The sequence below is a fragment of the Choloepus didactylus genome, chromosome 2 (assembly GCF_015220235.1).
Source record: "Choloepus didactylus isolate mChoDid1 chromosome 2, mChoDid1.pri, whole genome shotgun sequence".
Lineage (NCBI taxonomy): Eukaryota > Metazoa > Chordata > Mammalia > Pilosa > Megalonychidae > Choloepus > Choloepus didactylus.
The window spans coordinates 32,640,303-32,663,830 of record NC_051308.1 but is presented as its reverse complement, the minus strand read 5'-3'; the positions used below and the strand labels follow the sequence as shown (position 1 = coordinate 32,663,830).

At 35.7% G+C, this 23,528-nt stretch overlaps 1 protein-coding gene across 11 annotated transcripts in view; it reads right to left on the bottom strand.

Moving 5' to 3' along the window:
• CDC42BPA (CDC42 binding protein kinase alpha) overlaps positions 1–23,528 on the bottom strand; it is a 449,333-nt gene that overhangs the window by 124,448 nt on the left and 301,357 nt on the right. For 8 of the 11 annotated variants that reach the window (XM_037822691.1, XM_037822669.1, XM_037822670.1 and 5 more), the window contains exons 13-15: positions 19,456–19,698; positions 19,101–19,211; positions 12,177–12,424 (exon numbers count right to left, since the gene is read on the bottom strand). In XM_037822691.1, coding sequence (XP_037678619.1) covers positions 12,177–12,424; positions 19,101–19,211; positions 19,456–19,698 — 602 coding nt within the window. The remainder of the gene's footprint in view (positions 1–12,176; positions 12,425–19,100; positions 19,212–19,455; positions 19,699–23,528) is intronic. The other 3 variants (XM_037822676.1, XM_037822684.1, XM_037822688.1) reach the window with 1 other exon arrangement.

Below are 23,528 nucleotides of genomic sequence, written 5' to 3'. Positions count from 1 at the left end.
TAGATCTTTTGGGGATCAAAGGCACAAAAATAGAGATTGAAAATATAGAAAACATATACAACAGCAGATCTAAACACAGAAGGCAGAATCAGTGAACTGTAAGACAGTACAATTGAAATGATACAGTCAGAAGAACAGATAGAGAAAAGAAAAGAAAAAATTGAGCAGTATCTCAGGGATTGCAGTAACACTATGAACTGCAAAAGCATACACATCATGGTATCCCAGAAGAAGAAGAGAAGGGAAAAGGGGCAGAAATAATATTTGAGGTAATAATGGCCAAAAATTTCCCAATTCTTATGAAAGATATAAATATACAAGGTCCAGAAATCACAACATACTCCAAACAGAATAAATTCTATAAGAGCTATACCAAGACACATACTAGTCAGAATGATGAATGCCAAAGATAAAGAGAGAACTCTAAAGCAGCAAGAGAAAAGTGATTTGTTACATATAGGGAACTTCAAGAAGACTAAGCACTGATTTTTCATCAGAAACTGTGGCAGTGAGGAGGCAGTGGTATGATATACTTAAGGTACTGAAAGAGAAAAAGTGCCATGCAAAAATTCTTTACCTGGCAAACTCCTTCAAAAATGAGGGAAAGGAGAGGATCTAAGATGGCAGCATAGAGAGGAGTGGAAGCTAAGCAGTCCCCCTGGAACAACTAAAAAAAACAGAAATAACTAGTAAATAATCTGGAATAACTGCAGGGGAACAAACGTGACCGTCCACTCATCATACGCCAACCTGAATTGGGAGGAATGCCCGAGATCACAGCATAAAATCTGTAAGTAAAAACTGCGGATCCAAATCGGGAGACCCCTCCCCCACAGCCCAAGCTACAAAGCCTCGTGGTGTGAGAGAGAAGCTTTCTCCCAGCAAGCAAACATAGCTCAGCTGAGCTCCAACTGCGGTTTCAATTAGCGAGTGTGAACTGCTCACGAGGTACAAATCCCCAACAAGTAGACAGAGGCTTTGGGTGACGACTGACCTTGGAGAGCTGGAGGGTTGCCTCGGACTAGCTCTGTTCCTTTCTTGACTCAGTGGAGAAAGCCTCAGCCATTTTCAGTTCCCAGTTCTGTGACCCAGACAAGGGTATAGCACAGGCAGAGAGACCACTGAAATGCTAATGACCTCCCCTAGGGCATCTATCTTCTCTAAGAGGAAAGGGGCGGGGCCCAGCTCTACTACCTGCCTTTCATTCAGAACTTACACCAGTCAAGAATTATAGGCTAAAAGGCGCCACCTGCTGGGCAGAAAAGCACAGTGACCGGAGGCATCAGAGGGTGTACCGATTTTCTATAACACACCCTCAGGGAAACTGGATACTGAATATTTCTTCCTTCTGGGACCTTAGCCCATTCTGGTCTGGGGAGGCCTGATTGGAGTAACGAAGGAAACCATGCCTAGACAACAGAAAACTACAACCTACACCAAGAAAAATGAGGTTATGTCCCAGTCAGGGGAACAAACTTGCACTTCAACTGTGATGCAGGAATTGAAACAACTAATAATAACGGAATTCAAAAAGTTTAGGGAAGATATGGCAAAAGAGATGAACCGTATAATGAAAACACAGTACATAAGGTAGAAATTGAAAGTTCAAAAAACTAACTGGCGGAATCTATGGAAATGAAAGGCACAACACAACAGATGAAAGACACACTGAAACGTACAACAGCAGATATCAAAAGGCAGAAGAAAACACTCAGGAACTGGAGAACAAGGCACCTGAAAGCCTACACACAAAAGAACAGATAGAGAAAAGAATAGAAAAATATAAGCAATGTCTCCGGGAACTTAAAGACAAAATGAAAAGCAAGAATTTACGTGTCATTGGTGTCCCAGAAGGATAAGAGAAGGGAAAAGGGGCAGAAGCAATAATGGAGGAAATAATCAATGAAAATTTCCCATCTCTTACGAAAGACATAAAATTACGGAACCAAGAAGCGTAGTATACCCCAAACAGAATAGATCTGAATAGGCCTACTCCATGACACTTAATAATCGATTATCAAACATCAAAGATAAAGAGAGAATCCTGAAAGCAGCAAGAGAGAAGCAATCCATCACATACAAAGGAAGCTTGATAAGACTATGTGTGGATTTCTCAACAGAAACCATGGAGGCAAGAAGGAAGTGGGCTGATATATTTAAGATACTGAAAGACAAAAACCACCAACCAAGAATCCTATATCCGGCAAAACTATCCTTCAGATACGAGGGAAAGCCTAAAATATTCTCTGACAAATAGACAATGACCGAGTTTATAAACAAGAAATCTGCTCTACAGGAAGCACTAAAGGAAGCACTGCAGACAGAAAGGAAAAGACAGGAGTGAGAGGTTTGGAAAACAATTTTGGGAGATAGTAGCATAGCAATGTAAGTACACTGAACAAAGCTGACTGTAAATATGGTTGAAAGAGGAAACCTGGGATCATGTGCGACACCAGAACAAAAGACGAACGATAAAGACTGGGACTGTGTAACTCAGGGAAACCTAGGATGCTCAACGATTGTAATAAAAGGTACAAATATGTTTTTACATGAGGTAGAACAAATGAATGTCAACATTGCAAAGTGTTAAAAATAGGGTGGGATTGGGGGGGAAATACAATCAATGCAAACTAGAGGCTAGAATTAACAGAAACATTGTATTATGCTTCCTTTAATGTAACAAAAGCAATAAACCAAAGCTAAATGCATATGGGGGAGTGGGGAACAGGGGACTCCCGGCATTGGTGATGTCTGACTCTTTATTCTACTTTAGGTTAATGCTATCTTTCCTTTTGTCACCTTCTAGCTATCAAGTTTTTTGTTTGTTTTTCTCTCTTTCTCTTGCCTTTTTCTTTTGCCTCTCTGCCTTCTTTGACTCTTCCTCGATCTTTGTGGAAGAAATATCCTTATATAGAGAGTGGCAATGGTGCTCAATACATAAATACGTGACTATACGGGGAACCAACGATTGTTTACTTAGGATGGAATTTATAGTGTTTGAACAAAACCATCTTAAAAGAAATGGGTTGGGAGGCGGGGCAAGATGGCAGACTGGTGAGCTGTATGTTTTAGTTACTCCTCCAGGAAAGTAGGTAGAAAGCCAGGAACTGCGTGGACTGGACACCACAGAGCAATCTGACTTTGGGCATACTTCATACAACACTCATGAAAACGTGGAACTGCTGAGATCAGCGAAATCTGTAAGTTTTTGCGGCCAGGGGACCCGCGCCCCTCCCTGCCAGGCTCAGTCCCGTGGGAGGAGGGGCTGTCAGCTCCGGGAAGGAGAAGGGAGAACTGCAGTGGCAGCCCTTATCGGAAACTCATTCTACTGATCCAAACTCCAACCATAGATAGACTGAGACCAGACACCAGAGAATGTGAGAGCAGCCAGCCCAGCAGAGAGGAGACAGGCATAGAAAAAAAAAAACACGAAAAACTCCAAAATAAAAGCGGAGGATTTTTGGAGTTCTGGTGAACATAGAAGGGGAAGGGCAGAGCTCAGGCCCTGAGGCACATATGCAAATCCCGAAGAAAAGCTGATCTCTCTGCCCTGTGGACCTTTCCTTAATGGCCCTGGTTGCTTTGTCTCTTAGCATTTCAATAGCCCATTAGATCTCTGAGGAGGGCCCTTTTTTTTTTTTTTTTTTTTTAATCCTTTTTTCTTTTTCTAAAACAATTACTCTAAGAAGCCCAATACAGAAAGCTTCAAAGACCTGCAATTTGGGCAGGTCAAGTCAAGAGCAGAACTAGGAGAGCTCTGAAACAAAACGCAATAATCCAGGGGCTGAGAAAATTCATTAAACACCACAACTTCCCAAGAAAAGGGGGGTGTCCGCTCACAGCCATCATCCTGGTGGACAGGAAACACTCCTGCCCATCGCCAGCCCCATAGCCCAGAACTGCCCCAGACAACCCAGTGTGACGGAAGTGCTTCAAATAACAGGCACACACCACAAAACTGGGCATGGACATTAGCCTTCCCTGCAACCTCAGCTGATTGTCCCAGAGTTGGGAAGGTAGAGCAGTGTGAATTAACAAAGCCCCATTCAGCCATCATTTCAGCAGACTGGGAGCCTCCCTACACAGCCCAGCAGCCCAGAACTGCCCTGGGGGGACGGCACTCACCTGTGACATAGCACAGTCATCCCTCAACAGAGGACCAGGGGGTGCACGGCCTGGAAGAGGGGCCCACTTGCAAGTCTCAGGAGCCATACGCCAATACCAAGGACTTGTGGGTCAGTGGCAGAGACAAACTGTGGCAGGACTGAACTGAAGGATTAGACTATTGCAGCAGCCTTAAAACTCTAGGATCACCAGGGAGATTTGATTGTTAGAGCCACCCCCCCCCTCCCGGACTGCCCAGAAACACTCCCCATATACAGGGCAGGCAACACCAACTACACACGCAAGCTTGGTACACCAATTGGACCCCACAAGACTCACTCCCCCACTCACCAAAAAGGCTAAGAAGGGGAGAACTGGCTTGTGGAGAACAGGTGGCTCGTGGACGCCACCTGCTGGTTAGTTAGAGAAAGTGTACTCCACGAAGCTGTAGATCTGATAAATTAGAGATAAGGACTTCAATTGGTCTACAAATTGTAAAAGAACCCTATCAAGTTCAGCAAATGCCACGAGGCCAAAAACAACAGAAAATTATAAAGCATATGAAAAAAACAGACGATATGGATAACCCAAGCCCAAGCACCCAAACCGAAAGATCAGAAGACACACAGCACCTAGAGCAGCTACTCAAAGAACTAAAGATGAACAATGAGACCATAGTACAGGAGACAAAGGAAATCAAGAAGACTCTAGAAGAGCATAAAGAAGACACTGCAAGACTAAATAAAAAAATGGATGATCTTATGGAAATTAAAGAAACTGTTGACCAAATTAAAAAGATTCTGGACACTCATAGTACAAGACTAGAGGAAGTTGAACAACGAATCAGTGACATCGAAGATGACAGAATGGAAAATGAAAGCATAAAAGAAAGAATGGGGAAAAAAATTGAAAAAATCGAAATGGACCTCAGGGATATGATAGATAATATGAAACGTCTAAATATAAGACTCATTGGTGTCCCAGAAGGGGAAGAAAAGGGTAAAGGTCTAGGAAGAGTATTCAAAGAAATTGTTGGGGAAAACTTCCCAAATCTTCTAAACAACATAAATACACAAATCATAAATGCTCAGCGAACCCCAAATAGAATAAATCCAAATAAACCCACTCAGAGACATATACTGATCACACTGTCAAACACAGAAGAGAAGGAGCAAGTTCTGAAAGCAGCAAGAGAAAAGCAATTCACCACATACAAAGGAAACAGCATAAGACTAAGTAGTGACTACTCAGCAGCCACCATGGAGGCAAGAAGGCAGTGGCACAATATATTTAAAATTCTGAGTGAGAAAAATTTCCAGCCAAGAATACTTTATCCAGCAAAGCTCTCCTTCAAATTTGACGGAGAGCTTAAATTTTTCACGGACAAACAAATGCTGAGAGAATTTGCTAACAAGAGACCTGCCCTACTGGAGATACTAAAGGGAGCCCTACAGACAGAGAAACAAAGAAAGGACAGAGAGACTTGGAGAAAGGTTCAGTACTAAAGAGATTCGGTATGGGTACAATAAAGGATATTAATAGACAGAGGGGAAAAATATGACAAACATAAACCAAAGGATAAGATGGCTGATTCAAGAAATGCCTTCACGGTTATAACGTTGAATGTAAATGGATTAAACTCCCCAATTAAAAGATATAGATTCGCAGAATGGATCAAAAAAAATGAACCATCAATATGTTGCATACAAGAGACTCATCTTAGACACAGGGACACAAAGAAACTGAAAGTGAAAGGATGGAAAAAAATATTTCATGCAAGCTACAGCCAAAAGAAAGCAGGTGTAGCAATATTAATCTCAGATAAAATAGACTTCAAATGCAGGGATGTTTTGAGAGACAAAGAAGGCCACTACGTACTAATAAAAGGGGCAATTCAGCAAGAAGAAATAACAATCGTAAATGTCTATGCACCCAATCAAGGTGCCACAAAATACATGAGAGAAACACTGGCAAAACTAAAGGAAGCAATTGATGTTTCCACAATAATTGTGGGAGACTTCAACACATCACTCTCTCCTATAGATAGATCAACCAGACAGAAGACCAATAAGGAAATTGAAAACCTAAACAATCTGATAAATGAATTAGATTTAACAGACATATACAGGACATTACATCCCAAATCACCAGGATACACATACTTTTCTAGTGCTCATGGAACTTTCTCCAGAATAGATCATATGCTGGGATATAAAACAAGCCTCAATAAATTTAAAAAGATTGAAATTATTCAAAGCACATTCTCTGACCACAATGGAATACAATTAGAAGTCAATAACCATCAGAGACTTAGAAAATTCACAAATACCTGGAGGTTAAACAACACACTCCTAAACAATCAGTGGGTTAAAGAAGAAATAGCAAGAGAAATTGCTAAATATATAGAGACGAATGAAAATGAGAACACAACATACCAAAACCTATGGGATGCAGCAAAAGCAGTGCTGAGGGGGAAATTTATAGCACTAAACGCATATATTAAAAAGGAAGAAAGAGCCAAAATCAAAGAACTAATAGATCAACTGAAGAAGCTAGAAAATGAACAGCAAACCAATCCTAAACCAAGTACAAGAAAAGAAATAACAAGGATTAAAGCAGAAATAAATGACATCGAGAACAAAAAAACAATAGAGAGGATAAATATCACCAAAAGTTGGTTCTTTGAGAAGATCAACAAGATTGACAAGCCCCTAGCTAGACTGACAAAATCAAAAAGAGAGAAGACCCATATAAACAAAATAATGAATGAAAAAGGTGACATAACTGCAGATCCTGAAGAAATTAAAAAAAATATAAGAGGATACTATGAACAACTGTATGGCAACAAACTGGATAATGTAGAAGAAATGGACAATTTCCTGGAAACATATGAACAACCTAGACTGACCAGAGAAGAAATAGAAGACCTCAACCAACCCATCACAAGCAAAGAGATCCAATCAGTCATCAAAAATCTTCCCACAAATAAATGCCCAGGGCCAGATGGCTTCATAGGGGAATTCTACCAAACTTTCCAGAAAGAACTGACACCAATCTTACTCAAACTCTTTCAAAACATTGAAGAAAATGGAACACTACCTAACTCATTTTATGAAGCTAACATCAATCTAATACCAAAACCAGGCAAAGATGCTACAAAAAAGGAAAACTACCGGCCAATCTCCCTAATGAATATAGATGCAAAAATCCTCAACAAAATACTTGCAAATCGAATCCAAAGACACATTAAAAAAATCATACACCATGACCAAGTGGGGTTCATTCCAGGCATGCAAGGATGGTTCAACATAAGAAAATCAATCACTGTATTACAACACATTAACAAGTCAAAAGGGAAAGATCAATTGATCATCTCAACAGATGCTGAAAAAGCATTTGACAAAATCCAACATCCGTTTTTGATAAAAACACTTCAAAAGGTAGGAATTGAAGGAAACTTCCTCAACATGATAAAGAGCATATATGAAGAACTCACAGCCAGCATAGTACTCAATGGTGAGAGACTGAAAGCCTTCCCTCTAAGATCAGGAACAAGACAAGGATGCCCGCTGGCACCACTGTTATTCAAGATTGTGCTGGAAGTGCTAGCCAGGGCAATCCGGCAAGACAAAGAAATAAAAGGCATCCAAATTGGAAAAGAAGAAGTAAAACTGTCATTGTTTGCAGATGATATGATCTTATATCTAGAAAACCCTGAGAAATCGACGATACAGCTACTAGAGCTAATAAACAAATTTAGCAAAGTAGCGGGATACAAGGTTAATGCACATTAAGTCAGTAATGTTTCTATATGCTAGAAATGAACAAACTGAAGAGACACTCAAGAAAAAGATACCATTTTGAATGGCAACTAAAAAAATCAAGTACCTGGGAATAAACTTAACCAAAGATGTAAAAGACCTATACAAAGAAAACTACATAACTCTACTAAAAGAAATAGAAGGGGACCTTAAAAGATGGAAAAATATTCCATGTTCATGGATAGGAAGGCTAAATGTCATTAAGATGTCAATTCTACCCAAACTCATCTACAGATTCAATGCAATCCCAATCAAAATTCCAACAACCTACTTTGCAGACTTGGAAAAGCTAGTTATCAAATTTATTTGGAAAGGGAAGATGCCTCGAATTGCTAAAGACACTCTAAAAAAGAAAAACGAAGTGGGAGGACTTACACTCCCTGACTTTGAAGCTTATTATAAAGCCACAGTTGCCGAAACAGCATGGTACTGGCACAAAGATAGACGTATAGATCAATGGAATCGAATTGAGAATTCAGAGATAGACCCTCAGATCTATGGCCGACTGATCTTTGATAAGGCCCCCAAAGTCACTGAACTGAGTCATAATGGTCTTTTCAACAAATGGGGCTGGGAGAGTTGGATATCCATATCCAAAAGAATGAAAGAGGACCCCTACCTCACCCCCTACACAAAAATTAACTCAAAATGGACCAAAGATCTCAATATAAAAGAAAGTACCATAAAACTCCTAGAAAGTATCAAACTACAACCCAGAACCCATGAATCTCGAAGACAGTTGTATAAAAATGTAGCTTATGAGGGGTGACAATGGGATTGGGAAAGCCATAAGGACCACACTCCACTTTGTCTAGTTTATGGATGGATGAGTAGAAAAATAGGGGAAGGAAACAAACAGACAAAGGTACCCAGTGTTCTTTTTTACTTCAATTGCTCTTTTTCACTCTAATTATTATTCTTGTTATTTTTGTGTGTGTGCTAATGAAGGTGTCAGGGATTGATTTAGGTGATGAATGTACAACTATGTAACGGTACTGTAAACAATCGAAAGTACGATTTGTTTTGTATGACTGCGTGGTATGTGAATATATCTCAATAAAATGAAGATAAAAAAAAAATAAATAAATATTGTACAACTCGTAATGCTTTAGTTGCCCGAGTTAGTGATTCCATTGACAGATCTCGGCAAAGTCAATTGAAAACCTTCTGGAAAGGATACACCATTTTAGTTGCCATTAACAGTCACAATTTACAGAAGGAGGTCAACATTAAGGGGAGTTTTGAAGATGAATCTGAGGGGCTCAAGTGCAGGTAGTAACTGCAGATGTAGTGGAAATAGCAAGAAAACTAGAATTAGAAGCAGAGCCTGAAGATGTGACTGAATTGCTGCCAATTCATGATAAAACTTGAATGAATGAGTTGCTTCATATCAATGAGCAAAGAAAGTGGTTTCTTAAGGTGGAATCTACTAGTGAAGCTGCTGTGAACACTGTTAAGATGACCACAAAGAATTTAGAATATTATATAAACTTGGTTGATAAAGCAGTGGCAGGGTTTGAGAGGACTGACTCCAATTTTGAATTTAGCAATAAAATTTTTTTTAAATTAAAGTCTGCACATTGTTCTTTTAGAACTTAATGCTATTGCACCCTTAATGAACTTTAGTATAGTGAAAACACAATTTTTATATACATTGGGAAACCAAAAAATTCGTGTGATTCACTTTATTGAGGTGGTATGGACGGAATGCTCAATATCTCTGAGGTAGGTCTGTACTCTGTTTTCAATTACTCTCCTATAAATACCTCTTGTTTTCACTCTGAGGTTTTTACCTCTCTTTTCCCACTAAATTTGCTCTCATCAAGGTCAGCAATGACCTTCATATTGCTAAATTCAATGGCCATTATTCAGTTCTTATTTTACATGATTCAGACCTTTTCTTATTTGACATGTTAATACACTAACTTTGCTGATTCTTCCTCATCCCCCAGCTTCTAAAAACTGGAATGCCCCAAAGTTCTGTCTTAGGACTTAATTTCTATCTATACTCATTCACTAAGTGATCATATATAGTCTCACAGCTTTAAATACTATGTGACAGATAAATATTCCCAGAGTTTAATCTCCAGCCTCAAAATCCAGGCTGGTCTATAGAACTGCCTACCTGACATCTCCATCCCAAACCTGCTTCTCCTACAGTTTTCCTCTCTAAATGGCAACTATAGTCTCCCAATTGATCACACAAAAACCTTGATTCTTCTCTTTCGCCTGCACCCTCTATCTAGTCCATCAGCAAATACCATTATCTTTACCTTAAAGGAATATCAAAATTTGAATATTTCTTACTATCCTTCTGCAACAACGTTAGGCCCAAGCCACCATCATCTCTTGCCTGAATTACTGCAATAACCTTCTAAGTAGTCCCACTGCTTTGGCTCTTACTCACAGCAGTCAGAGTGAACAAGGTAAAACACAAGTCTGTACTGTGCTTGTCACTTTATTGCTCAAAATCTTGCAATGCTTCCCTCCAGTGATTTTCCTCAGAGTAAATGCCTGTGAGTCAGCTATGATTTATAAGGCCTTATATGATCTGGCCCTCATTATCTTTCTGACCTTATCTCTATTCTTCTCCCTTAATTCTGTTTCAGACACAAGGACCTCCTCATTATTTTCTGAACAGACCAGCTCTTCTCTATGAGGAATGTTCTCTCATATATCTGTATAAATACCTCCCTCACTTTCTTCAGTCTTTAGTGACATGTCACTGTGGTGGTTTGAAGCTGTATGTACCCTAGAAAAACACGGTCTTAAATCTAATGCATTCTTCTGGGTGTAAACCCATTGTAAGTAGGATCTTTTCATGAGGCTTCTTCAATTAAGGTGTGACCCACCTCATTCAGGATGGGTCTTAATTCTCTTACTGGAGTCCTTTATAAACGGAATGAATACAAACACAGACAGAAAGCCACAGAAACAAGAAACCTAAAGCAGTGAAACTCGGAAGAGAAGGGACAGACCAGCAGATACTGCCATGTGCCTTGCCATGTGGCAAAGTAGCCAAGGATTGCCTACAGTTGGTCTTCAGGAAGAAACCATCACCTTGATGATGCCTTGCTTTGGACATTTCCATGGCCTCAAGATGTTTTCATTTCATGAGATCTACTTTAAGCAGCCTAGGAAACTAAGAAGCTACCTTTTGTGTATAATCATCCCTGGCCTTCTATAATAATTTAATCCCCTCCCTACCAAAGCCTCAAAGCCCCCATTCCCCACTTTATTTTTTTGTTCCAGGAATCTATCATTATCTAATGTATTTTATATTTTACTTATTTTGTTTATCATCTTTTACATAACTAAAGGAAAGCTCCATAAGGACAGGGATTTTCTTATCTGTACGCTGTTATATTTCCAGTGCCTAAAACCATGCCTAGCACATAGTAAGGTCTAAAATATTTTTGCTGGATGAATGAAAAAATACCAAACTGAATAAATTCAGGTTTCCCATACAAGTTGAGAATGACAATAATATACTTTCATTTGCCTGAAATCTAGAAACTTGAGTATCACTGAAAATTTTCCTACTACCTCATTTCTCAAATCTGGTCATCATGTCCTCCAGGTTCTATCTTCTCAGTAGACCTCTTGAAACCATCTACTCCTCCATATCTTGACTATCACTACCTGAAGTGTAGCCACCACATTTCTCATAGCTGAATTGCTACCTCCAATCTGCTCCTTCCAACCCATTTTCCACACAGTAGAAAGACTGATCTTTCAAAAATATAAATATAAGCATATCATTTTCAATCAACAGCCTTAGGATAAAGTCCAGCTTCGTTATACTCTTCATAACCTTGCCTCTATTTTCCTTTCCAACGTCATTCCTTACCACTCCCATCCTACTTTTATACTTCAGCCATAGTGAACAGCTTTCATTTTCTCAATATGTCATGTTCTCTTTTTCCTTTAGGTCATAAACACTCTTCTACCTTTGCATGGACACTCTTTCCAAGCCACATCTTTCTTATTTCTAAGGTATCAACTTAGAAGTAATGTTCTATAAGAAGCTTAAATGTAACAAAGTTACATTTTGTGCCTCTTCTATGTGTGTTCCTGTAACTTATTCCATTTGCTTTCCTATCTTGCTGCATTCTAATTTTTTATTTACCAATACTGATTTTGGTCTCCTTGAGGGCTGAGATGTGTTTTATTCTCTAAGTATCTCTAGTATCTGACAGATAACAAGTATTCAATAACTATTTTTTGATGAGTAAAGAACTTAATTCTTACCTTTCTCTCCTGGTCTTTTCCAATTTGTCTTTCAAAATCATAATTTCTTTGTTGAGAGCAAGTTGCTGGCCTTCGGAATCATGCAGTTCTTTCTTTAGATTTTTTATTTCATTTGCATGTATTCCTTCTCTTTTAGACAATTCTTCTTCATAAAAGATACTTTTCTTTTCCAAATCAGTCTTTAGTTTACTTATTTCGTGCTGATGTTCTATCCTGCATACTCCTGGTGAATAACTAATTTGTTTTTGCTATGGAAGTAATAACAAAATATTAGTTTATCTGTAACAATAATAAAATATCAAATAAGTCCTTTCTATAATATAAAGAGGATGATGTTCATAGTAACTGAATATTGTTTTTGTATATTACCATATCAAAAAAACACTCTATATTAAGGCTATTAATCTTTTGTCTACCACATGTCACAAATATTTTTCTCAGTGTATTTTCCCTTATAGTCAGTGTTTTTGTTAGTAGATTTTTTAAAGTTTTCTTCACACCAAGATTATGTCTTTCTCTGTATTTTCTGTTGGTACTTATATGACTACTGTTTTACGTTTAAATTTCTATTTGGAATTACTGCTGGTATATGGACTAAGAAAAAATCTGACTGCATCCTTTATGTGATGAGGAACTGAAGAAAGACTTTAAGTACCTTTGTGTTTCTAAAAGATTAAATTGGTAGAGGGAATGGTAGGGCTAGAATGTACAAAAAGAAAAGAGGAGGCTTCTGCAAGAGTCCAGAGAGAAATAACAAGAGTGATCAAGTTATATCATCTAAACTATCATCTCCTTCATATGCATGCTTGAAAGAAATGGTAGTTCTCTTTGCTTTTAGGTAGCGCATGTAAGAAGGAGGGGAAATTTTGTTGACATTCACCTTTTTAGAAATTAGGTTGAAATACATCCTTAAGAATAAAGGAGAAAAGAAAACATAAAGTCCTCCAGTAACTACCTAAAGGGTAAATAGAAACATTCAGACTAGGAATAATGACTGTAAGATTTCCAGAGCTTTGTAGCTTTCCTAAATTCATTTTTTCTTATACCCCATCTGTTTTTCCCAAGTGACCAACAAAAAAACTTTTATAACTAAAAGAACATGGGCTAATGTTAGTGACAACAAGGAATCAGGATTTGGAGGACACTGTATACTTCTCTGAAGCTGGTTTTTAAGGGCAGAAAAACTGGCAATGGTAGATAACTTAATATGAAAAGAAAAATATGCTGGCTCCTTCACATTTGAGGTATATAATTAAAACAGAACAAAGGAATCAAAGTGGACCAGAGAAATGGCTCTGGGATATCCACTGTAATATTTAACCATTTATTCAAGAAACATTTATGAAGCGCCTACCATGTACCGGATCCCAATTATCCAACGTTTTCTGAGGCAGCCTGGCATGAAAAGCTCTGCTTAAACTGGAATGAGTCAGGGAGTTAGGGTCTTATTTTTAAGCATCTCTATGAAAATGATGCTTAAATCTATATCCATGGCACTAACTTTTCACCTAATACTACTCTTTCATTTTTCTAATCACTTACAGGATGCTTTACGTTTGCTGTTTTGTTTGGATTAATTTGGCTGTTTAGATGGTATCAGGATGTACTAGAAAGGTTACAAGCAAAAATTACTGTGAAACCAAAACCTAATGGAGATACAGCCAAAAAAAAAAAATTATACATTCATGCCACTTATTGATAAGGATGTAAAATGGCAAGTAATATACTGATAAACGAAACGTAAAAAGAACCACCACAATATAATAGGGTTCATTTCAGATACTGACGATAATTTAAAATCAGTAAACTCATTAATAAGTGTGCAATAAAATACATTTTGATAGATTAAATTTTAAAATCCATATGAAAATATCTCAGTAGGTACCGCTTACCAAAAGTATTTGATAAAATACAATACCAGTTCCAAATACTACCTTTAGCCCCACAATGAAACCATTAAAACAAGTACAGTATTTCTCCTAACTTAAAGAGTATCTATTTCAAGTGAATAGACAAAAGAATACTTAATGGTGAAACATCAGATTTGCATCAAGTAAAATCAGGAATAATATTAACAAAAAGGATGTTTTCCGTTATCACTCTTATTTAATATGAGTTTTAGATAATCTGACCAAGTAACATGTGAAATAGTTAAAAAGATACGAATATTGGAAAGAAAAGTGATGAAATCATTATCATTTCCATTTAATGTAATTGTTCACCCAGAAAATCCAAATGAATCCACTGTAGGAATTGATAGAGTTATATAAAACAATAGCATATACAAATTAATACTTCTAAATATAAGAAAAAACAATGAGAAAGTATAATTTAAAAAGATTCATTGTAAACAGAAATAAACAAAACCCATCACATACTAATACACACAAATATGAAGAATATTAGCAAGAAATTTACCTGATTTCTATGGAAAAAAAACTAGAAGTCTTCATAAAAAACATAAAAGAGGTCTTGAAACAATGTGGAAAAATGCCAGGTATTTGAATGGAATGTACATGAGATGTACATGTATTCAATTTTCCTCAAATTCTATGTAATTTTATTAGAAACCTATAAAGAAATGTGCTTGTGCTAGGGGACAGGGATGTAGACAAATGTTTCTAGTCCATGAGCAAGAATAAACTAGTAAACAAACACAAAAAAAATCTGAAAAAGGAAGAGGAGTAAATGAGGGTAAGAGAATAGGGTTTTCAGATATTAAAACATACTATAAATCAAGTATCACTGTACTAGGTTGAGGAAATGGACACTTATCATTATGGATTAAATCTTGTCCCCCACAAAGACATGTTCAAGCTGGTTTCTAGGGATGTGAACCCACTTATAATTAGGATCTTTGAAGATGTTTTTAGTTAAGGTGAGGCCAGACTGAATCAGAGTAGGTCTTATTGCAATACAACTGGAGTCCTTATAAGCAAAGAAGAAGCCAGCAGTAGGAGACAGAAGGTCATGGGATGGAGGTAAAGAGTGAATTATACATTGCCAGCAAGTCACCACCAGAATGCTACAGACTTCAGAGAAAGCATGATCCTGCCAACATCCTGATTTTGGACTTCTGGTCTCCAAAACCATGAGACAATAAATTTCTGTTGTTTAAGTCCATGGCACCTTGTCACAGCAGCCCGGGCAAACTAAGACACATCAATGACCAAATAGATCTCCGCAAAGTAAGTATTAATTCAATATATAAGGCATATCAGTCAATAGGAAAGACAGTGAGTAAGTCATAAATGGAATTGGAATCACCAGCTAACAATAAAAGAACCAAAAAATTCACACATCATACCATTTACCAAAACAAATTCCAAATAGATTAAAGAACTGAATATTTTTAAACCCCATAAACATACAGAAAAAAACCAAACAGAATTAAATACTTATCAACACTCTGAAGAAAGAATGACCAATTAAGCTTTGAAGCAACAGACAAGAACATCAAGGAAAAGATTTCTTAAATCTTCTGTAATTTTGAAAAGAAACAAGACCAAAATTAAAGGGCAAATGATGGATTCATTCAATAGTTGGTGAAAATAAAGAAAAAGTAGAAGTTTTACTGTGTAAAGAGTTTATACAAATTGTTAAGAAACACATTAAGATTACAACATCACATGGGTATATGATTTAAAGAGGTAACTCACAAAAAAGAAAACCACAATGAGAAAATATATTAACAAACAATCTACTAATAAACCAAGAAATGAAAAAAAAAGTTACAACTTTTTTTCTTTGCATATTATATTTGCAAAGATTTGTGGCATGCATTGAGGCCTTAAAATGACCTGACAATTTCATTTCTAGTTATCTTTTCTAAGAAAATAGTAGAGAAAAAGAAATTAATAATGATGATCACAGAATTATACTATTGCAAAACTGAAAACAAACTAAATATTTAACAGTAGGGAATTAACTAAGTAGATATTCTTGAACTACTTACAGTCTTTAAAGTAATGTTTGTGACATTTTTGTAATAACAAGTGAAAATGCTTAAATTACACTATTAAGTGAAAAATGCATGGTAAAAATTTTTGTAGCATATGATAACAACCGTTGGTATCAACCTTTAAGAAGGGCTGAAATCCTCTCTCTCTAAGCCCAACTTGGCAAATAAACTCATTAACCTCCCCAACACGTGGGACATGACTCCCAGGGGAATGAACTTCCCTGGCAACATGGCACATGATGCCCAGGAATGAGACAGGCCCTGGCAGCGAGGGATTGAAAATACCTACTTGACCAAAGGAGGGTGGGGGGAGGGGGAGATAGGTAACAAGCTGAGATCACAGTGGCTGAGAGATCACAAATAGAGTCGATAGGCTATCCTGGAGGCTTCTCTTATGCAAGCTCCAGCCAGACATCCCAAATGGCCACAGCATGCCATGCCCTTACCAAAAGTAGTACCCAAAACCTAGGTCCCTATCTGAGATTCTATAAAATATTCACTTGCTAAGTTTTATCTCTCAGAAACTTAAATCCACCACAGTGTCCCTGTGCCAGACCAGTCCTAAAACTCAAAGCCAACAGCCTCTTTAAGAACAATATTCATATGCAGCCCCCTTCCCCATAATGTTAACACCCTCTTTCAATATGAACAAGATAGGGTGCTCATTGTCTAGACACCCCTGAAGATGGAGAAAGAGATTGAGAGGAAGGGGTAGCAACAAACAAGGTAAGATTTAACAAAGGTTTATGAATACTGACTTTATATAAATATATACATATTTTTAGATGCTTGGGTGTTGGAATAGCTGGAAGGAGGTAATTGACATGGTGGTAATGTAACCTATAACATCTTTTAAAATTTGCTCTATAGCTACTCATTGAATTGTGCTTTGAAAGTCTTCACCTTTCAGTATATACCCTATATTGCATAATAAGGAAAGAACTGAAACTGTGGAACTGTAACCCATAACAACTTTTGAAATTATCTATATAACTGCTTGTTGAGCTGTACATCGAAAGTTAATACCTTTCTGTATTCATGTTATAACTTTACAATAATGGAAATTGCTGAAGCTGTGGAACTGTGACTCACGATATTCTTTGAAATTTGCTAACTACTTGTTAAATTGTACTTTGAAAGTTATTACTGTTATGCATACATGTTAAAGTTCACAATAAAAATGCATTTAAAAAAAATAAAGGCTGTATGATTACGGGGGGGGGGGGGGGAAAGAAGGGCCCCGAAGTATGCTCCAAAAATTTTATGTGAGTATCTTTTTGGCCAAGAAATCCCACTTTTAGAAAATTATCCTAAGAAAATTATACAATAATTATTATAGTTAATACTTATTGAGTAGTCTATCACTATCCAAAATTTATAAATGACACAAGAAATTAAGTGATTTTGAAAAATGTTTAGATGTATACGACTCAGAATTTTCAGTGCAGTGTGTTTATTACAGCAAAAAATAAAAAGCAAACTACAGGGCACATCATGGCACTGAGAGTTAGAAAACCTGGGTTTAAATTGTACTCTATTACTTATAACTACAACATTTTCAACTACTCTGGTCTCAATTCTCAAATGTAAATAATCTCCAAGATTTCTTCTAGTTTATATGCTATGCTTCCTTTTTATTACCCAATCCACCTAGAATAGTGCTAAGAACAGAGCAGACCCTGGCTGAAATTTACTTGAGATGGTAAAGTAATGCCTTTTATACACTAATCCAGCTCTAGAAGTATAGGTGTATGTAGAAGAGTCATCTCTACTTTATATAGCAAACCAACACTATGAGTTCACAATGAACCTAAGAAACAAAACAAAATAAGAAACAAAACCTGGAGGTTATATTTCTATTTATAGCAAGGGAATCTTACTTGCAACCACTAATATTCAATCATTAGAGAAAAAGTTAAGCTATGAAAAATTCTATCTACTACATCAATCAATCATTAATGCATTTATTGAACAACTATTAAATATCTGGTCACATGCCAGGTACATGTACCTGTCTCTGCTTCCAATAAGCTAATTCACAGTTTCAATGGGGAGACAGATTTGTGCTGTGAATAAATAATTATAAGAGCTATGCTAGAGAAATTAACGGAATTCTAAATCAGTACAGAAGAGTAGAACCTAGACTTTCTGAGGTGACATTCAAGCTGATTCCTCTATTTGCTGGATGAATAAAACACTAGACCAGGAATGATTTTGCAAGGAGTGGATGGAAATGGGGGCTGGCAGGAAATGCAGAGGAAATGGAATGTGCAAAGGTTAGAGTCAAGGAAAGGCAGACTGTATTCCAACTATTATTTAATATTATGGAAATATTTATTTTATCCACTTTAATCCCAATTCTCTCAATTTAACATACATAACATTATTATTGTAGCTAATAGTTACTGAGCACTTACGATGTGTCAGTTTACTTATGTATGTATGTATTCCTTACATAAAACTAATGAGATAGTGTTTTACAGATGAGAAGATTAAAGTATAAAGAGGCAAAATGACTTCTCCAACATGACACCACTAGTAACTGGTGAATATAGAATCAAAATGAGGCAGCGACTCCTGAATAAATCAACTTCTGCTGAGATGTCAGCCCATGCCCATTATCATATCATTCCAGCTAACAAAAGTGTCTACAAAGCTACACCTGACCTCTCCTAAGTCATATACAAGATAAAGCTCTGGATATCTAATCACTACCCCACAGCAGATTCCCAGTATCTTTATCAGGCAGGCAGCCCTTCATGAATATTTAATTCCCTTTTGAAAGATTTCTTCTCCCCACTGAACACAACTTTCCTTTTCCTTCTAACATGTTTAAGAACTAAGTAAGATACTAGCTTTGAAGAACAGTTAGTTTTCACACTGCACCAAAGAAAGTATATAAGCTAATGCTATCAGGCCTAAAGAGAAGAAAATTAAGTTTCACAAATCTGAAATCAAGATACCTTCAGTCCCTCCAATTCATTTTCCAGTTGCTTAGAATAGTGCTCACTCTGTTCACGCAGTTTCCTGTCTTTAGATGCTTCAGCAGCTAAAGCTTCCGTATGAACTTCCAGCTTTAAAATAAAACGAGAAAAGCAGATTTTATGGTTATGCTTTTTTAAATAATGTTTTCCCCATGAAAATTTACCTTGCATTAGAAAGAGAAATCAATTGGTGAAATTCATATTAAATAATATTACCAAACTGAAATTTTTTTTTTCCAAAAATTAAAGAATAAAGTATGTATTATTTCACTAGTCTGAAACACAGCTTAAATCACTACCCAATGGGCACTACAAAATTTGCCTGACTACTAACCTCTTTTTTGGCTCTTTCTGTTCTGCGCAGTTCTTGCCTTAAGCTTTCAACTTTTTGCATCACCAGGTCCACCTCTTCTTCCTTATCTCGGACATGGCGAGCAAGTTTCTGTTTTTGGGTGTGCAATTCAGTTAGTCGCTCATTGATCTCCATGAATTCCTGCATGGCCAGTTTCCTCTGGCAGTGTGCGTCTTTCAGCTCTTTGGATTGGTTTTTTAATCGCTCACTAGCCTGGACTAGTTCCTACAGTTTTGTAAAAAGAATATAAGTTACCAATTCTGAAAGCTAGAAACCAAATTTGGCCATCAAAGTAGCTATCATGAAGTTGAGAAGAGCCAAAATTATTCACCTCAGGACAAAATTAAAAGAAAGAAACTACTTTTGAACAGATATTTAGGGCATGGTACCCTGTTTATATTCTTAATTCCTTATGCTAACATGCTAAATGAGAAAAAAACAACTGATTTATTATATTTCTAGTATCTTCATGTCTATAAATAAAGATTATAGAAATATAAGATATGGTGTTCAAAATAAAGATTTTGTAAAATTTAATGGGTATTTGCAAGGTTTTTAAAAAATATATATAACACTGAATGATTAAAAGTGATAAAAGCAAAGGTTGCCTTGTAGAAAATAAGAGGTCAGCAGCAAGGAGAGAAAGCTAACTTGAATTGTCCCAGATTAAACTGACAAAGTTAGAGAGGGCTAAAGTGAACTCAAGTTAGGAGAACTACTTGCCTCCTCCACTAAAAAGAAATACAAATCCTCTTTGAAGGAAAGAGCCTCAACAAATCTAGGTTTTTCACACATTAAGAGCAAACAAATAAACAGTCAAGATTCCCAAACACCCGAAAGAACAAACAACCATTAGCAAGTTTACAGAAGAAAAAAAAAAATAGAAATAAACCCCAAAGGTATTATTGTACCAGCATTATCAGCTATAGACATAAAATTACTACGGATAAAATGTTTGAAGAAATAGAACCAGAAATCATAAAAATGGGGAAACGACAAAAAGCTATTTAAAATGACCAGGCAGATTTATAAAAGAACTTCATAGAACTTTTAGAAATAAAGAAATTAATAAAATTAAAGACATGATCCTATATAGGAAGCAATACATTTACGAAATAATAAAAATAAAAGTAAACCCAAATCCAGAAACTTTTAAAAAATGAAACTGTGTAATTCCAAAGAGAAAGAAAAGCTCTTAAAAGAAACCAGAGGAGAAAGACAAATCACCCACCAAAACAAAAACAAAAGATAATTAGACTCAGAGCAAACATCTAAGATTAACAATGGAAATAGAAATAGTGGAAAACATTTCAACAAGATAAGAAAATAACTAAAATTTTAATTTAATTTAATTTCTTTAAGTATAAACATTTTAGGCTATAACTTTTTCTCTGTAGAACTTTTACTGCATTCCTTTTCAAATATGAGGCTGAAATATGACAGCATCATTAAACAAAAATTACCAGAGCTTGCCACAACTGGATCTTCACTAAAGGAACCACTAAAGTCTTATTTCAGGAAAATTAAAAATGATCTTAGAAGGAAAGTCTGATATGCAAGAAATATTATAAAGAACTTGGTAAACATGATTGTCAATATAAACAATGTCTATATAAGATTGTATGATAATGTCTAAATTGTAGGGTAAGAAAAAAGGATATAACTAAAGTATTGATCAATAACAGCATGTACCGTGGAAAGAAGTAATCAGGGTTAAAGGTCCTTAAATTGTTTGGGAGAGATGTTTTAATGGTATTGAATTTAGACTTTGTTAAATACGCACAGTAAAGTTCAAGAGTAATTACCAAAAAGCGAGGAAGAGTAGCGGGTAAAATGGAACACTAAAATAAATACTTCAATTAAAAAGTAGGAGAGGAGAAAAAAAGAAGCATAGAAAGAACATGACAAGCAGAAAACAAAAAGTAAAATGGTAAAAACATATCTGTATACATTAGTAATCAATTACAAAAGGGCTAAGTGCACCAGTTAAACGCAGAGTTTGTCATAACTGGATTAAGAAAAAAAAATTTTGACTGCAATACACAAAGTATTAATTACGGTTAAGGAATATCACTATACAATGATAAAAAGTTCAATTCAACAGAAAGAAATACCATTGTGTATTTCATAAGATAGTCTCAAAATATTTTAAAAGGAAACTGCTAGAACTTCAGAGAAAAATTGGTGAGCACATTACTATAATACGAAATTTCAATTTCTCAATTATACGTAAATCAAGAAGACAGAAAATTATAAATATGAAGATGATCCAAAAAGCTCAATTAATAAGCTTCATTTATAAAAGCCTGCACACAATATCGGGAGCATATATTTTTCTCTAAGTATGTATTGAATATTTAGAAATGGAACAGTCTAGGCCAGGAAGCAAAGTCTCATTAAATTTCAAAGAACAGACGTCTTTCAAATCAAGTCCTTTAATAATACTGCAATTAAACTAGAAACCAATCAAAGATAAAACTCCATACAATGAAAATTTAAAAACACACATTAATTCATTGAGAAAAATCATAAAGGACAATAAAAATACTTTAGAACTAAAAAAAAAACGAAAAATACAAAAAATAATACTATATACTGAAATTCAGGAATACAGTAACAGTTATACAGAAAGTTATAGCCTGAAATGTTTATACTTAAAGAAATTAAATTTAATTAAAAAAAATTTCTCTTAAAAAGTAGAAACAGAACAACACAATAACCCACCTTCCCTGATATGAAGACAATAAAGATAGCAGCATAAATTAATGAAAAAGGAATAAAAGAATATTGACCACCAACAAAGTCAAAAGTTGTTTTTTTGAGAATAATAAAATAGACAAACATGTAGTGAGCTCAATTCAAAATATCATGCATGAAGGCACTAAGAAATAATATTAAGAAAGAAAAAGAGGCCATAACTGCAAACCTAGATGAGATCAAAAAAGGAAAAAAAGAGAATAATACTAAGAACTTAATGTCAATAATTTTTTAAATTTATAAAATGAAAAAATTCCTATAAAAATATAATTTATCAAAACTGTTTTAAGAAGAAGTAGAATGCCTCAATAGACCTATAACAATTAAAGCAACTGAATAAATTTCCCCATCTCCCCAGTGGTGGATTAGAACCTCCAAACCCAGATAGTTTTATAGATGAATTCTTCCAAATTTCAAGAAACACAGCATTGCACTATACAAAATTACTTAAAGAGTAGAAAAAGGCCACTATATCCTTGACATACAAAATAATCAAGAGAAAGAGAAAAAAATTATAGGTCAATCTCATTCATGAAAACATAAAAAATCCTAAGCAAAACACTAGCAAATCAGTTCCTGTTACATGTATCAAACGGATAAACATAAACACTGAAGCTAGATTCGTGTTGAAATTCCAGCTCCAGAATTTTCTATGCCTGTGAATTCGAGCAAGTGTTTTTAACTTCTCTGTATCAGTTACAACAATCATAAAATAAGAACAACAATAATATTTAACTCACAGGCTCTTATGAAGATCAAATAATCAAACATATGTAAAGCACTTAGAACAGTGCTCTTAGAACATATGCTATGTAACTGTCATCTATACTATCATATTATTATTTAGAAGACAATACATTGACAAGTTAGATTTAACCCAGAATGTAAAAGTAGATTAACATTAGAAAAAAAAATCTTTAAATGTAATTCACCATACTGACATACTAAGGAAAAAAATCATATAACCATACAATACAATGCAGAAAAACACATTTAATAAATTCAAGACCTCTTCCTGATGAAACCTATTAGCAAAATAAAAGTATAAGGTAACTTCCTTAACCTGACAAAAAGTATTTACCAAAACCTTATAGCAAATATCATTATTAGTGGTGAAATATGAAACATTCTCTTTAAAATCAGGAATAAGATAGGGATGCCTGCTATCACAGCTTCTATTCAACACTACTAGAGGTTTTAAACCAATGTGGTAAGAAAAGGAAAGAAAGGAAAAGTATCAAGACCCAAAAAGCAGAAACAGAACAGTTAAAATGTGCAAAAAATTTCAAAGAATCTCA